At 39.2% G+C, this 14,449-nt stretch overlaps 1 protein-coding gene across 2 annotated transcripts in view; it reads left to right on the top strand.

Annotated features, from left to right (window-relative positions):
- Positions 1-14,449, top strand: part of RPS6KA2 (ribosomal protein S6 kinase A2) — a 280,998-nt gene that overhangs the window by 247,019 nt on the left and 19,530 nt on the right. For both annotated transcript variants that reach the window (XM_066178673.1, XM_066178672.1), the window contains 2 exons: positions 4,569-4,699; positions 6,339-6,464. In XM_066178673.1, coding sequence (XP_066034770.1) covers positions 4,569-4,699; positions 6,339-6,464 — 257 coding nt within the window. The remainder of the gene's footprint in view (positions 1-4,568; positions 4,700-6,338; positions 6,465-14,449) is intronic.

Here is a 14,449-nt window from a genome sequence, read left to right as displayed (position 1 = left end):
ACTGGTTTTGCTTTTCCAGCAAAAGAAGCTCATAAGTATTTCACCAGCTTCATATTAACTTGTCTTTAGGAAGAACAGATTTCACATTCTTTAAAGGAAAAACAACTAATTTTTTGCTATTTTATTACTAATTTTTGCTTACACTAGCTGAATTTAACTATTTTAAATTACTTTGGCTTCAAAGAACTTTGTATCTCTGCAAATTAGTATGTAATTATATATTGCATAGATGTTTTATTTAATTATGACATCCCACGGACTGTACACTGTTGGAAGTTAATGTGTGGTTGAAAGCAATGAAGAATCATCAAGTTCTCAGGGCAGCAGAGTTATGCGAACAGGAAATTTGGCCCACAATATTTAGAAAATGCTTGCAGAGAGAATGTGCTTCCTGTAACTTCTGTTTCCTAACAGAAATACCACAATTGTGCACTGTATGTAGGAAGGTGACTGTTGCACAAAACTCAATCTTTCCACTCTTTCAAGTGGAAAGCAAGAATATCAATAATGTCAAAATGCTAATCCCACTTAAAATGTTGGCTCCTGCTCGGGTAAGTTACATTACATTTCTGCCTGTGATGTACCTGTGTAAAGAAGTACCTGTTTATACTTTCTAAAGTGTAAAAATTGAATTAGTTGTTTTTTGTAAAACACTTGGAAGGTGGTAAGCACTGTAAATGCCACATCCTATCATGGTAATAATCAAGTATAAGGTCTCAAGCTTCAATCCTCAAATTGCCCCAGAACTGTCGGAGTGAGAAGGAAAGATCTGAGCTTTCATTATGAAAACACCTATGCTATAACATGTGAATCAGAGCTGAGATTTCCTGAAGTTTTTGTTCAGGCTTATCATGACCTACACCATTTTTTCTTAAAACTATCCCAAACTTCTATTCAAAGCCTTATTTCAAATTGCTTTTCATGGGGTTTGAAATAAGGGTGTCTACTCCAAATCTTTCTTCAGTCAGTTCTGGGGTGGGGTTTTTTTTTGTTTGGTTTGATTTGGTTTGGTTTTTTTTTTTTTTCAAGGATGTGCTAACTTTTAGGAACTATAAAAATATTACATTCTTGTTTTTTGAACTGGAACATCCACCTGTTTCCAACATATGTTGGTCATGTTCTGATATTCCTATTCCATTGCATAGAAACATGATCTTTGGTTTCCAGATATTTCACACATCTGATTTTAGCTTTAATTTAGATTTTGGAGGCACTAACTTCTCTAAAATATTGGAGACTGCAAGTTAGTCTGGTCTTGAGGGATGTGTGCTCTGGTGCTGCCATGGGAACTTTCACTGATGTGCAAAGAAGCATTAAGAGTTTGTATTGCTTTGGAAGTTCACAATTCATTTCTTGTACTGATGCCTGGGGGCATATTTTACACTCTACGTGTTACTGCTGCTGCCTAATTAAATTTGTTACTTTGTACAAGACACTGAATTGGAAGATTTGTTTCGGGGTGGTAGCTGGGGTGGGGAGATGGTCTGCCTCAATTGTGCTTCGGGCTCCCATGGATAGTGGCCTGAGAACCAAACATTCTTGATAGGTGTAATTGGAAGTGTGAATCCATTTACACTTTCAGAATGATGGAAAAGCCCTTACAGACTGGTAGAATATTTTGCAGCCCCTGACTGTTGACTGGTTGGGTCAAATAGATTGGGGAGAGTATCACAGATGTGTTTAATACTGGATCACATTACCGATGGAATAGAGCAATAATGTTTTTTTTATTTTGTGGATTTTATATCAGGTCATACACCATAAACAAACTAACCCAGTTACTGAGAATATCCTCAGATAGAAAGCACTGTAATAATTTCTGCTTCATGATCATGCAGTTGTCTTTTAATGAAGCTGTCAGTCACTACCAAGGCGGGGATACAGAAACAAATAGTTATTTTATACTGTCTTTATGAATGAGTTCTCCTGTCTGAAAGCAGGTTTATGTCAAAGTTTTGTATCCTGTAAATCTTGTCAGTCCAGTGATTTGCTGTACCTCAGAAACTTCCTTTACCCTGGAGGTTGAAACCACATTTTGTGGATTCTTAACATCAGATCTAAGTGTGCCAAAGATGTGGTTTCTGACACTGACAGATCATTTATGTGGGTATAGTTTCACATCTCTTTTTCTCAGAGATTTGTCCAGGTTGGAGCTGCTTTTTCTGGGCATTTGCTTCCTGAATTCACCACTGTGGACCCACATGTCATTTGTGGTGAGTCAGCTCTTTACAGGGAGCTGGAGGCTGAAGCAATCTGGGTTAGAAATGGTGATTTAAACAAGGAACGAACCAAGATCATTCTTGTGACCCAACTTAGATTTCAGTCCACAAATGTTTGTACTGTTGTAATTGATGGGACAGCAGGCTGTAACCAGCAGAGATGTTTTAGGCTGGCTTTACTTCTGAGAAAAAAAAGTATTTAAATTTTCACCTGAAGTATATAAATATCCTCCTTTGCAAATAAGCTGTTTGCTAACCCCAGTGAAACATAATAAAGGAAATTACTTAAGAGTTATGAAGCCTTTGAAAACCCTTAAACTTAGATGCTTTAGTGGAACAAAGCATTATTACTTTTTCACATGAAGAAAAATAACCATTATACATGATTGGTGCTTGTACGTGGATCTAATTCACATCTGTGAAATGATTCTGATTTATAAGGCCTAGAAAAATGATTTGGGTTTCTGAGCTATCCGTTAATTAACATGATTTATGCATAATTTTGCACTTAGCAGAAATGTTTTAATGGGCAAATCAGTGGTTGGTGATGAATATTTAATAGTGAACACCAAATCATCAATAGTTCCTCTGCAGTATTTGCTGAAGTGATTGGCAGTGAATTATGAAGGCACAGTTATTTTTAAACAGAGCTGACCTACCACTTTAGTTTTAGGGCTGGATCACAGCTTTTCTGAGGTTCAAAAGTGTTCAGATGTGAGTTATTGTCATTCCTTTTTTTTTTTAAACAAGAGTCTTTCCTCTTAATTAATCCCTCGTGTAAAAGCCACTGTTATAGATATGCCATGGTAGGAAGTATCCAGTGATGCAAGAGGTCTGGTGTGATTCATCCAACATATTTGCAAGGAGAGGGCCCATCTAAAACACTGAGATAAACAAAAAAACCCACGTCACTTTAACAAAAGATAATTTTCTCCATCGGAACTCTGCTTGCTGTGCAATAGAACACACTGACTCCTGACTCCTGTCAAAGCTGAGGCGGCTTTGTGATGATAAATGGAATTAATGGTTTCGTTTATTCCCAAGTATTTATATATTGGTTTTATCAAGTTCTGACTTCAGTTCCTCTATTCATTTGACCAGTATATTTATACAGGGGGTGTACATGCCAAGAAGTACACATTCTCACTTATTTTCAGGGCCTCAAGCAGGTGAGTCAGATATAAAGCTCAGTGGGGATGTATTTTCTTTAGATAACTAGGTATTTACACACTTTACTACAAGGAAATAGCTTTCTAAAGAAAATTTAGCTCTGTGACTTTGTCAGTAAATCACATGGTGCATTGGAGGAAATGTGAAAGGAAAAGGAGAAAAAAACCCACAAGCCCCCCAAAAAACCAAATGAATGGTTAGCAAATTTTATTAATATAAGTTTTTTAATACCCAGCCTGTTGCCAAGGAATGGTTTACAAAGTGATTCTTGTTGCTGAGGAAAATACCTGGGATAAACCATATGCTGGGGAGAAAGATCTCTTTAAAGTTTTTCAGAATTTTAAGTGAAGCATAGCTCTGCTTGCTTTGTCATGCTGCTTCTCTCACTGAGCAGTGGTGCAGGTACAAAGAATTGCTCCCTGCTTATTTCATTCTAAAGGTAGAATAATTCAGGATTTTTTGAACTTTAGCCATTCTCTCATTCCTTTTGCCATGCCAGGGGAAGGAATGGGCAGAGAATCTCCATGAAGGTTAGTTAAAGCAATCTTAGTGGTTTTCTCCACCTGAGGACAAGTCAGTCACTGTCTTAACTGGAGTAGGTCCCAGTTCCTAAAGATGCTCCAGAAGATTCCTATAAGGCTACAAACCATCACTACTGGAGTATTGTGCTTTTACATTGGTTTCATGCATTCTCCATATTCTCCTGTCCCACACACGGTGCCACTTCAGTTTTTGTAATTTCTGTAGCCAAGTTGTGCTGCAAAGGACTGATATAGCAGCCTGTAGCTTTCTTCCACTCCCTGAAGAACCTCTGACAAGCCCTGCAGGCTGCCCTGCCTTGAGTCTCCTGTCTCTCAGCGAGCCTCTCTGCCCCCCATGCCTTCTGTCTCTCTCTGCACTCCTGGCACAGGCAGTACTTGGCCTAAGAATGAACATGCCCTGTGAAAAAAATCCCTGTTTCCAAGAGGATATAGCAAACAATACCCCTGCATTGTTCAAATCCAGAGGAAAGGAATGGAGGAGGCACACCAAAGCCTCGATACGGAGATGAATTATATTCCCCTGTTCCTGCCCGTTTATCAGATCCACTATTGACTGGCAGGGGTGACTTTGTTGTGGTGCCATGCTACTCCCTTCTGTTTCTTTTGTCATGAGGCCATTTTCTTCTTTCTCCTACAGATTCCCCAGGTGTTCCTCCAAGTGCCAATGCTCATCATCTTTTCAGAGGGTTCAGCTTTGTTGCCTCCAACTTGGTGCAGGAGCCTGCCCAGCAAGATGTGCACAAAATCACTGTTCACCCAATTGTGCAGGTACTGATGCTGGTTACATTTCACATCTGATGTGCAGATATGAGTGTGTATGTTCAAACTGCCTAATGTTCTCACTGGTATTTCACAGCTACCTAGTGTAGGAAGGAGGTGTTTTGCATGCAGCATGTAGGTGTTGGAAAAAGAGAATTTTTTTGCAAAGGCTTTTATGCATAAAACCTTCCTCACCACCTTTGCAAAGGAAATAGGAACTGCACTTTGTCACAACTGAAGTGAAAAGTGCTTCTCAATACCTGAAACAGGATTCCAGTTGTGCATGCAGGGCGGGTAATGAAATACTGGTTTTACACTGAATGCATTTCATTCTCAACAGTTTTGTCTTGGATTATATGATCTGGTCTGTGCTGGCAAAGGGGTTTGATGGAATTTGATGAACTACTGCTATAGGCTCCCAGAGACACAGAGCCCAAGCTCCTGGGTGTAAGAGGCCACCATACTCCTGCTGCTATTGCACAAGAACCTGGGTGTATTCACCTAAACCAGGGTGCTTGATGGGGGAATATGCCAGACACTTGGTTCTTTGCTGCTATTCCCCTAATCTGTCCAGTTCTGCTTAAAACCAGAAATAAATTGCTACAAAAGGTTCAGTACATCAGAGGAGAAGTGAACAGGGAGAAAGACCTGGGCTGCTTAAAGATGCAGCCAATTTTCTCCCTAGGAAAAAGCTCCCTCTCCTACCCACAGCTGCAGGTATATGTGCCTCAAGGGGGGAGACCCTGCATGCGGTTTTTGTAGGTCTTCATCTCTTTTTTAATTATTTATGGTGGAATGCTTCATACTCTTAAAGATGATCTTATGCCACAGTAAGTTAAATGTTACCCAAGCAATTACATGTCAGAAATGTTACATATATTTCTGTGATTTACTTTGTAAAAATGTATTTAATATTGACATATGCGTGTCTTAAAATTTAGCAGGTTCTGTGCAGACTTTACTAGCAAGGCTATGTTTTTAGACAGAGGATTCTGGAGGATTTTTAAGTGTGCTGGTTGTTTCTTGAGTCCTGGGATGGAATTTGCAGCAAAGCCTCAGACTTAGGGTTCACCATTGAACCAGCCACCAGCCCAGACATTTTCCAAAGAGCATATGAATTAATGGCTTAAAATATTAACTTCTCTCTCACAAAGAAACTGTAGATAAACACATTCTAAACAAGACCTCCAGTATCTGGAGGCACTCCCCATATATGGGATATCTCTCTTGAACACTGTGAAGCCATTAGTATTTTATATGTTATCTGCCCCTGAGTAATTAGAATTCAGTTTTTATCATCAAGATATGTGGATTTGTCAGGAGATTTGGGCCCACAGTTTCCTCTGAATTTCTAATATATGGTGATTTTCTGCATTCTAAAAATAGTTTAGAAAATCACAGCAGTTTTGCCACTACTTCTACATGGACAGTTCCATCTAACAGACTGGAAAAAGGTAGAAATGGAAAAGACACATTTACTTGTTTAAGTAAAGAGCTTCAGAATTTTTTAACTGGATTAGAAAAGCTGCTAAGGAAAAGAGATCTCTGCGAAGGAGAGGAGATCAAGCACGTCCTTCAAGAGGAGGCTAGTCCTTGCTTTTACATACCCATGTCCTGATTACCTTGTTTCTTTTGTCTTTCCCTGTAGCAGTTACATGGGAACAACATTCATTTTACTGATGGATACGAAATCAAGGAGGACATAGGAATTGGCTCCTATTCAGTGTGCAAGAGATGCATTCATAAAGCTACAGAAACAGAGTTTGCAGTGAAGGTAAGAAAGCCTCTGATAAATGCCAGAAATGCAGCTGAGACTGCTCTGCCAGCCTGAGCAGCAGTGGGGTCACTGGATTTTTTTATTAGTTTATTTCTCGTTGCTGGGTGTTACTTGGGATTTTTTCTGTTTTGTAAGATGGCAGATTTCATGATAAGTCTTTCATATTTTTTCACGCTTCTTCCCACTACATATAATTCCTCAGTGGAAAAAACCTTTCTTGTCTTGCATGGAAATCCTGTTAAACAGTTCAGCCATGCTCCTTGCAAACTGAATAAAACTTTTCAGATATCCTACACTGAATCATTACAAGTTTAAAAAATGACATATAAAATTATTGCAAAGTTGAAACATGATTTATTCTTCTTTCTCAAGTTGTTTAGATCTGACTTTCTTGTAATTAGATTTTTCAGTGAAAACCATGATGACATAGAAAAGCTCAGATTTCTCTTTGTCTTCTTCACATTCAAAACTGAATGCTATCAAAATGAACGAAACCCAGTCTCCAGCAGGGATTTAAAATATTGATTTAGCTGGGCATTAAAGACAAGTCAGTGAACATCAGACTTGCTCAATCAACAGTGTATAAAACAGAATCACCTCAGCCACAGAGGCCAGGGAGCTGCTAAGGTGAGGAAGGAACTTCCGTAGAACCACTTTGGAAGGCCATGCTCAGAGAACTGTCATCATCTCTATTCGGTGCTGTTGAATAAACAGCATGCAGCCATTTCAGGGGGCAGTGCAGAGCAGTGGTTGTGAGAAAACAGCTCAGAGGAAGAGTTTCAAACATGCACTTTTCTTCAAGGAAAAGTTTAGCAATGAAAACACTCATACGTTAGAAAAGCGTGTCGTGGTTTTATTCTTGTACCAAAAAGGGACAAGATTAGATTATAACACGGAATTTGGAAAGACAGGGGGAGTTAGGTCAGATCCTTTCACTCTGTAGCATCTCATGGGAACAGATTGCAGTACATAGATAAGTGTATTTACCAAACTTGCAGTGAATGAGGGGATCTAGCCAACTGACACTCCAGTTTTGCTGTTTTAAAATTTTGGAAAGGAGATGTAAATTTTGCTAATAAATCAGATTGTCTTTGCTGTTAAATGAGATGATGAGAGTTTAAGGAAGTGATCCGAACTGCAGTTCTTGAGATAAATAACCTCCAGATAGTCAATAGAATTATATTAAACATTTTACTCAGTCTTATTTTTCCACTGATGGCAATACAGTATCTGTGAAAATCCATGAAGCTTTTCATGTTTCTTCATGATTGCCATAAAAATCTGGAAACCACTATTAACCTACAATCTGTTGATGTCACTTTTCAAACAATGGTTGATTTTCCTAGATACACCATAATTAGGAGCATGGACTTACCAGCAGGTCTGTGGGCTTGCATAAGAATGTGCTACTATTTTCATTTCTAATGAATGAAAAAAATCAGAGCTCTTCAGTGCCCAGGTCATTTGTCAACAGATGGCATTATGTTATAGTAGGTGTGGGTTCCGTGTAATTTAAATACATCCATAATGAACAAAATATATACTAAATTTAAGTAATAACTTCAATATTCCATTTAAATCAAGCACTGTGGACATATTTATTGGTGCAATACAGCCTATGTGAAACCAAGACAGAAAAACCTCATCCCTTAAAGATGTCTGAGTGCCCAAATCTGACAGGGTCCAGCATGCTCAGCAGGCTGGGTGTTTGGGGTACCTCAGAGGATCCAGAACAAAGCCAAGGCATGGAGACACTCAAAGCTCCAGAAGAGTCCAGTGCTGTGATTGCTAGATTTATGATCTTTCCAAATTTTTAAAAATTTCCTCTTTTTACTCCTTTCTTCCTCCACTTCTTACAACTCCTTTCTTGTCATGTAAATATGTCTTGATTTTGACTGCCAGTGTAGGCAACATGTGCAGCATCTCAGTTTCTGACAGTGTGAGTCAAATATGTAGCACAGATTTGGGGTTGGAGACAGTTGGTGGGTTTCTGTTTGTTCTGTCTTTCCAGCACATTTAGTGCTGCCTCTTCAGTTATTACTAGTACCAATATATCAATTCTACTTTTCTTTCAATTTTATTCTAATTTCATAATAAGATTATATCATTTTGTTGTCAGAGTAGCTCGCTTTTCAAAAAAAATTGCACAATGCCACCCATTTCAAGTAATTAGATAGCACAGGAGTTGCAAGTGATATTATCATAATTATATATCAGTCCCTTTTGACATGCATCCTTTAACTCTCTTTATAAAAAATCACTGTAATTAGGCTCTTTTCATTTCTGTTAGTAAGTATAATTTTCTCAGTGTTCTCTCGTATATAACATTCACAGGAAAAAGTATTCTGCAGTGATAGTTTGTGTGATAGGCAGCAGCCCCATTTGCCTTGCACCACCTCATTAAAAGCTCCCTCTTTCAGAGGAACTGCCAACACGTCAGAGAACATCATCCTGTCTCCCTCAGGGGAGGCTGGTGATAGGGGAGGAGTGAAGGAAATTATGTGGTGGCATCACTGCGGGAAGACACTCACAGTGTCACTGTGTAAATAAATAACCCTTCCATGGACCCTGCCACTCACCTTGTTTACTCTTGTTGTGTGGCGTCTCACTGAGACAGGAGATTGCCTGGCCACAGTAACTTGAGACAGAGCTACAGCCAGAAAAGCAAAACATTTCCTAGCCCAGAAACAGAATATATTTATTAAAATGCAAAACACTTCATCCCTTTTCCTTTTGCTGGCCATCTGCTACTAATTGGGGGGCATCTTGTAGAGGTAATTAGATGTCTAGCAGTGCAAATAAGTTCTCTGCTGGTGTTGTAAAAGCATTTGAACAGATCTGGAATTTCACTCTTTTCAGAGCTCATTGAGATTAGGGCACAGTTGCTCACTGAGGAGCTTTTGGAATTTCCCCCAGACACCTCTCTGCACCTGTAGACAGCTGTACTGCCTCTGTAAATCCAATCATGGAGCCTGCTGAAGAAGAGAATTTTCTTGCAACCTATTCCCTCTTCTTCCATGACATCTGTGAAAATGAAATGCTAATAATAAACTCTAAAGCTATTTTAGATATGCCCTCAGGCTCCTAAGCGCAGTATTTCAGAATTCAGACATATCTCCAGTTCTGAGAGCATTTCACTACCCTGCAAGAGAAAACCCTGTAGACAATCAGATTTCCTGCAATTTGAGTCTACTCTGAGACTAGTAACCACCTATCTAGGTCAGTGCAGGTAGATGTTGGTTTAGCAAGTCCATCTGTCATATTCTACTTGCACGTATGTACTCTGAGGAGCTTTTAAAGTTTTACTCTTAACTTTCTTTCCATCTCATTCCCAAGTGAAAGAAAGTAAAAAGCTCTGAAATACAAGTAAGGATTTGTTCATTCTTCTGAATCACAGAATATTCTGAGGTGGATACTTCGTAATACCCTGGTAGAAAGAAGAGAGATGGGAAAAAAAAGAGTGTTTCTTCTCTGATGGACCTACTGTGTTTCAGATTCTTCTGCTATAATATTGATCATCTTGACTACAGCAGGCCTAATGATTTTTAATAGCAAAGAGAACTGGCATTGTCAGTGACAGTTACAGACTTCACATGGGTATAAATGTAATGGTGAGGTCAGAAACAAAGGAAAATCAGATCAAAGTATTAAGTCACATTGGTATCTATAGAAAATAAGTTAATTAAGTAAAATAATTATGCTAGAGGAGATGGTAGGGGTTTCTGTTGGTGGAAGAGTTTGCAATGGAAGCCTAAACAGATTAAGCAGAGTTCTTGGTGAATCAGATTTTTCAAAACCTTCCAGAGGGGTGATGAAATTAGCATATTCCAAAGATTTTTCTTGTCTTAAAACTATAGCACAGCTTTCAAGCTTGGAGTGCTGGTGATGCTTTCAAGCTGGATTTTTGGATGTGCTTCTTACTGATGCCAGATTAAGTAAATTAGAAAAGGACTTGATTTCATCTCCCTGTTTCTAAAGGTTTATCTATTCAGATTAACTCCTGACCTCCAGGAGAGATTACTGGTGGATAATAGCCAAGTAGAAATTTCTGCTGCTGGGCCAGTTCTATCCACAGTACTGCCTCCAATATTGTAGAGGTAGCTGGTTTAGATGTCAGATTCTACACCTTGAAGTCAACTATCTTTTTCTCCAGGGCAAAAGAATATCCAGCTGGTTAAGTCTTGTGGGTTTTTAGTCCCTCCATGCTGTTAGAGGGAAGGCAAAAAAAAAAATAGGTTGTATATCCTAAACACAGGATATACATTTTTCCCTCCTTTGAAGAAGAAAAATACAGTAGAGATAGTTCCAACTGACAAGTCCAATTTTGCAGATGCCAATATTACAGTGAAATTTGGATCTTGAAACATATGTGAATCTCATGACTTTATCCTGTCTCTGTAATGTACTAACCAACTGTTTGGCTCCAGATGTTCCATGGTTGTGAGCAAAGCCAAAGTTTGCAGTCTGTGTCTGCCCCTGGGATACAAGTTAGTTTATGCTAGAGTCCGAGTGAATCCTACAGCTCATGTATAATTCTGGCAACTGCAAAGCACTGAAAGCGCATCTATCTAGCATGTTTTGGTGTGTGCAAACTGGAGAGAAGGTGCATTTTAATTAGCTACAAAATTTCAATACCAGCAAAGAAGTTATGTCAGCATGGTATCAATAAACAGAAATCAGTAACTCATGAGTACTCATGTTAGCAGGCCTGTGTAATCAAAATGGTTGTGTATGTCTATTTATTTGCTAATAACAGTATGTCACATAGTCACCAAAACATATTTAAATTCCAGAGTTATTTCATAATTTCCTTAAACTTAATTTTCCTCTTCCACTGATGTTCATGGTCTTAGTTTGGTTGTTTCTAGGTGGGTGGTGTAAGTAGATAAAATTGCATGCTGATCTGAAGGCAGGAGGTTACACAGTAGTATTTAGTGGCTCTGTATTTTCTCCTTAGCCTGTACTATGGTCAGGTCAGGAGTTTAGTGCTGAATGCAGTAAAGAAAATAGGAATCTTACTTAGTGAAACAAAAACAAAACAAAACCCACGAAACAAAACAAAAACAAACAAAAAAACAACAAAAAATCAGTCTTAACATCATTAAATCTCCTTGAAAGTTAAGGTGCCTGTAGATCTAGAGAGATTGGCTTAAAATTGTCTCTCTTTAACCATAGAAAATCACTAAAGTGAAACAGACAGTGGAAATTTTAGGGAAGGCTTTGTATCTATTTTTGTCTGTTTGGGAGGTACTTAGTGTCTGGTGGAAAATGGATAAACATATCAGTATTTAAATAGGAAGGTCAATGGAAAGTTTGCTAGATGACCTCAGATCTCTTGGCCCTGAGTCTGCCAGCTTGTGAAACCAGCAGGTACTCATCCACTGCTTGTCCAACCTTTCCCCCCTCTGCCTGCACCAGAACATGGTACAGAGGTCAGGCCCCCAGGGTATGCACACCAGTCTCCACGTCAGAGCCACTGGTAATGCCTCCCTTTTAAATTTAGCTTTTAAATTTAGCAGAAGTTACCTGCTGCTGGAGCAGAGCACTCTCAGGACTCCGCCAGAGGGAGGATGGGCTGAATGGGCATGGATCAGATGCTGAGGTCCCGTCTCAGTTCTTGTTCAGTCCCTAGTAATGCAAACCCTCCTTGGCTTTGCTGGGTTTCTGTCACAGTCAGGTTTGAATGGGTTTGAGTAGGCCTCTATCACATCTTACACTTGGGGGCAAAATGGCACCAGGACGAATATAACGTCATGCAAAATACTTTATTATAAAACCTGCTATCCAAGTGAAGGGAAATAAGAGTGCCAGCTGTGCTTCCAGAAACCTCTAACTGTCCATGCTCTTTCCCAAGGTGGCTTATCAGATTAGCTATGAAGAGCATATCTTTTGCCTCTGCAAGATCATACTAATGATACTGAAAGATACTTTCTAATATTTTATTGAGAAAGTGTCTCTGACTGCAGTCTTGCCAAAATTTTTCATTCCTATTTGCTTTCCTCCTTGAATATGTAATGCAGCTATTCAGTGTTCTCAAATAATTCATAGGATGGAAATACAAGTATTTGAATACCAGCATCAGACAAGCATTTCCTAAATGTGTTGCTAGTGTAGTTACAGTTTTATTAATAAAATTCATATGCAAACCTATAGATTTCTATCTTACTGACATGCTTGCATATAAATGAGTTTTTCTTGTAGTACCTGAGTAGGAATACTAAACCCTGTGAGATCATGTGTTCTTTTGACATCCCTGGTTTAAGATAGAGTGTAAGTAAATTAGAGAAACTCTACAGCAGAAAATATGCAAGAATTACAAGGCAAGCTCTAACAAGAGTGACAAATATGTGTGATGTAAGACGGACAAGAGCTCAGTGGGATGCGATGAAAATCTATAAATATCTCTAAGGTGATATAAATGATGGATGACAACCATTTGGCTGCTAAAGACAGCAAGGGAAGACAGAACGTCTTGAAGCTAAAAAAAGGAGTTTCAGGGGGGAAAAAAGGTCTGATTGTGAGAGCAGCTGGTAAAGCAAACTCTTCAAGGAAATGACCAAGATGTCTTCCCCTTCACATGCCAAGCAGTTGGGTTTGTCATATTAGTGGAAATGTAGCCTTACAAAATGCAGAGTCAGAGGTACAAGAGCCCTTCTTACCTTGATAAACTACAGAGAATACTTACCAGGTTTTCTCATGAAATTCGGTTTATAAAGCTGGGCATCAGGAATAACGTGGCCCAGACACTTAGATAAAATATGGGTTTGAGTGTCTGAAGTATACTCAAGCTTTTTGGCAGTGAGGCACCAAATTTGGTAGCCTGTAGGGTGCCATTTAGGAGATACAGGCTTTAGAGCAGATTTAAGCACAAATCTTTGTCCTTCTTTGAATTGGCATAGGGAGGGCTGTTTTCTAGAATGCCCTGCAAAGAAACCAGCATTAATAGCCCTAATAAGGGCTAGTTAACATGCTAAGAGTGATTGCAAACAGCATGGAGGGTGTCCTGTTGATGTGATGGAAAGAGAAAATGATTTACAATAAAATGGATGAAGCAGTAAAGGGTGATAGATTATTGTCTTTGAGGATCTTACATCTGATCTGTGAGAGTATTTTTGAAGGCTTTCTTGGATTTCCCATTTCAAAAACCTAATCAAAGGACCTGACTTCTACCCTGGACCAAGGTCGTTCTGTACACTCACCATAACAGGAGGCAACATAGCATATTTTGTATGGTATCCTCATTTTTCAAGATTTGGGGTTTCCAGAATACCTGCAAAAACTTCAGTGGGTCTCACTTTTCACCTGTTTTGCATATGTTCATTTAGGAGTTGGACTCAATGATCCTGATGGGTCCCTTCCAGCACAGCATATTCTGTGACTCTATGCTTTCTGCCAGATAGCCTCCCCATAGAAGTAAGTCAGTTCTCCAAGGAGACACTGCTTGAATAGGCAGAGCCCTGCAGCTACAGCTTCAGAAAGGCCAGTACAGAGTGCTGGGCTCTGCTGGAGGGACGAGGGAGAAGGCAGGGCAGAGAGGCAGGAGTGGCTTGAGCATTTCTACATTTTTAGGCAGCTTTTTTTCTAGCAGCAAGAACTATTGCTGACTTTTGGGGTAAATGGGGTCAAAGCATTGCTTAAATTCTTAATGAAATAATCAGAGAGGGCAGGTAGAAATACAGTAATGGGTGCAGGCCACCTCTTAATCTCATCTTCGAAGCAAATCTTAAATGTGTTGTGGTTGTACATCTCTGGTTTAAGGATTCCTGCAGCCTCCTTCCCATTTCGTCACAAAGCTCTCAGAGTCTCTTCCCTTGGCATGGCTGAACTTCTGAAGAATGTGAGAATATGGTATTTCTCTCTGATAACTAGATCTTTTCTGAGACATAGGATCAGGCAGCAGTTTTTCTACAGCTTAATAATATCATGTTTCTCTTCACTAACTTGCTTGCCAAATACCTATAGTATTTTGGACAGATTTTGGT

The sequence above is a fragment of the Chamaea fasciata genome, unplaced genomic scaffold, assembly GCF_029207755.1.
Source record: "Chamaea fasciata isolate MVZ Bird 193981 ecotype frontalis unplaced genomic scaffold, bChaFas1.0.hap1 SCAF_3, whole genome shotgun sequence".
Taxonomy (NCBI): Eukaryota; Metazoa; Chordata; class Aves; order Passeriformes; family Sylviidae; genus Chamaea; species Chamaea fasciata.
Note: the sequence above shows the minus strand (reverse complement) of the source record. Positions and strands in the feature narration are given on the sequence as shown.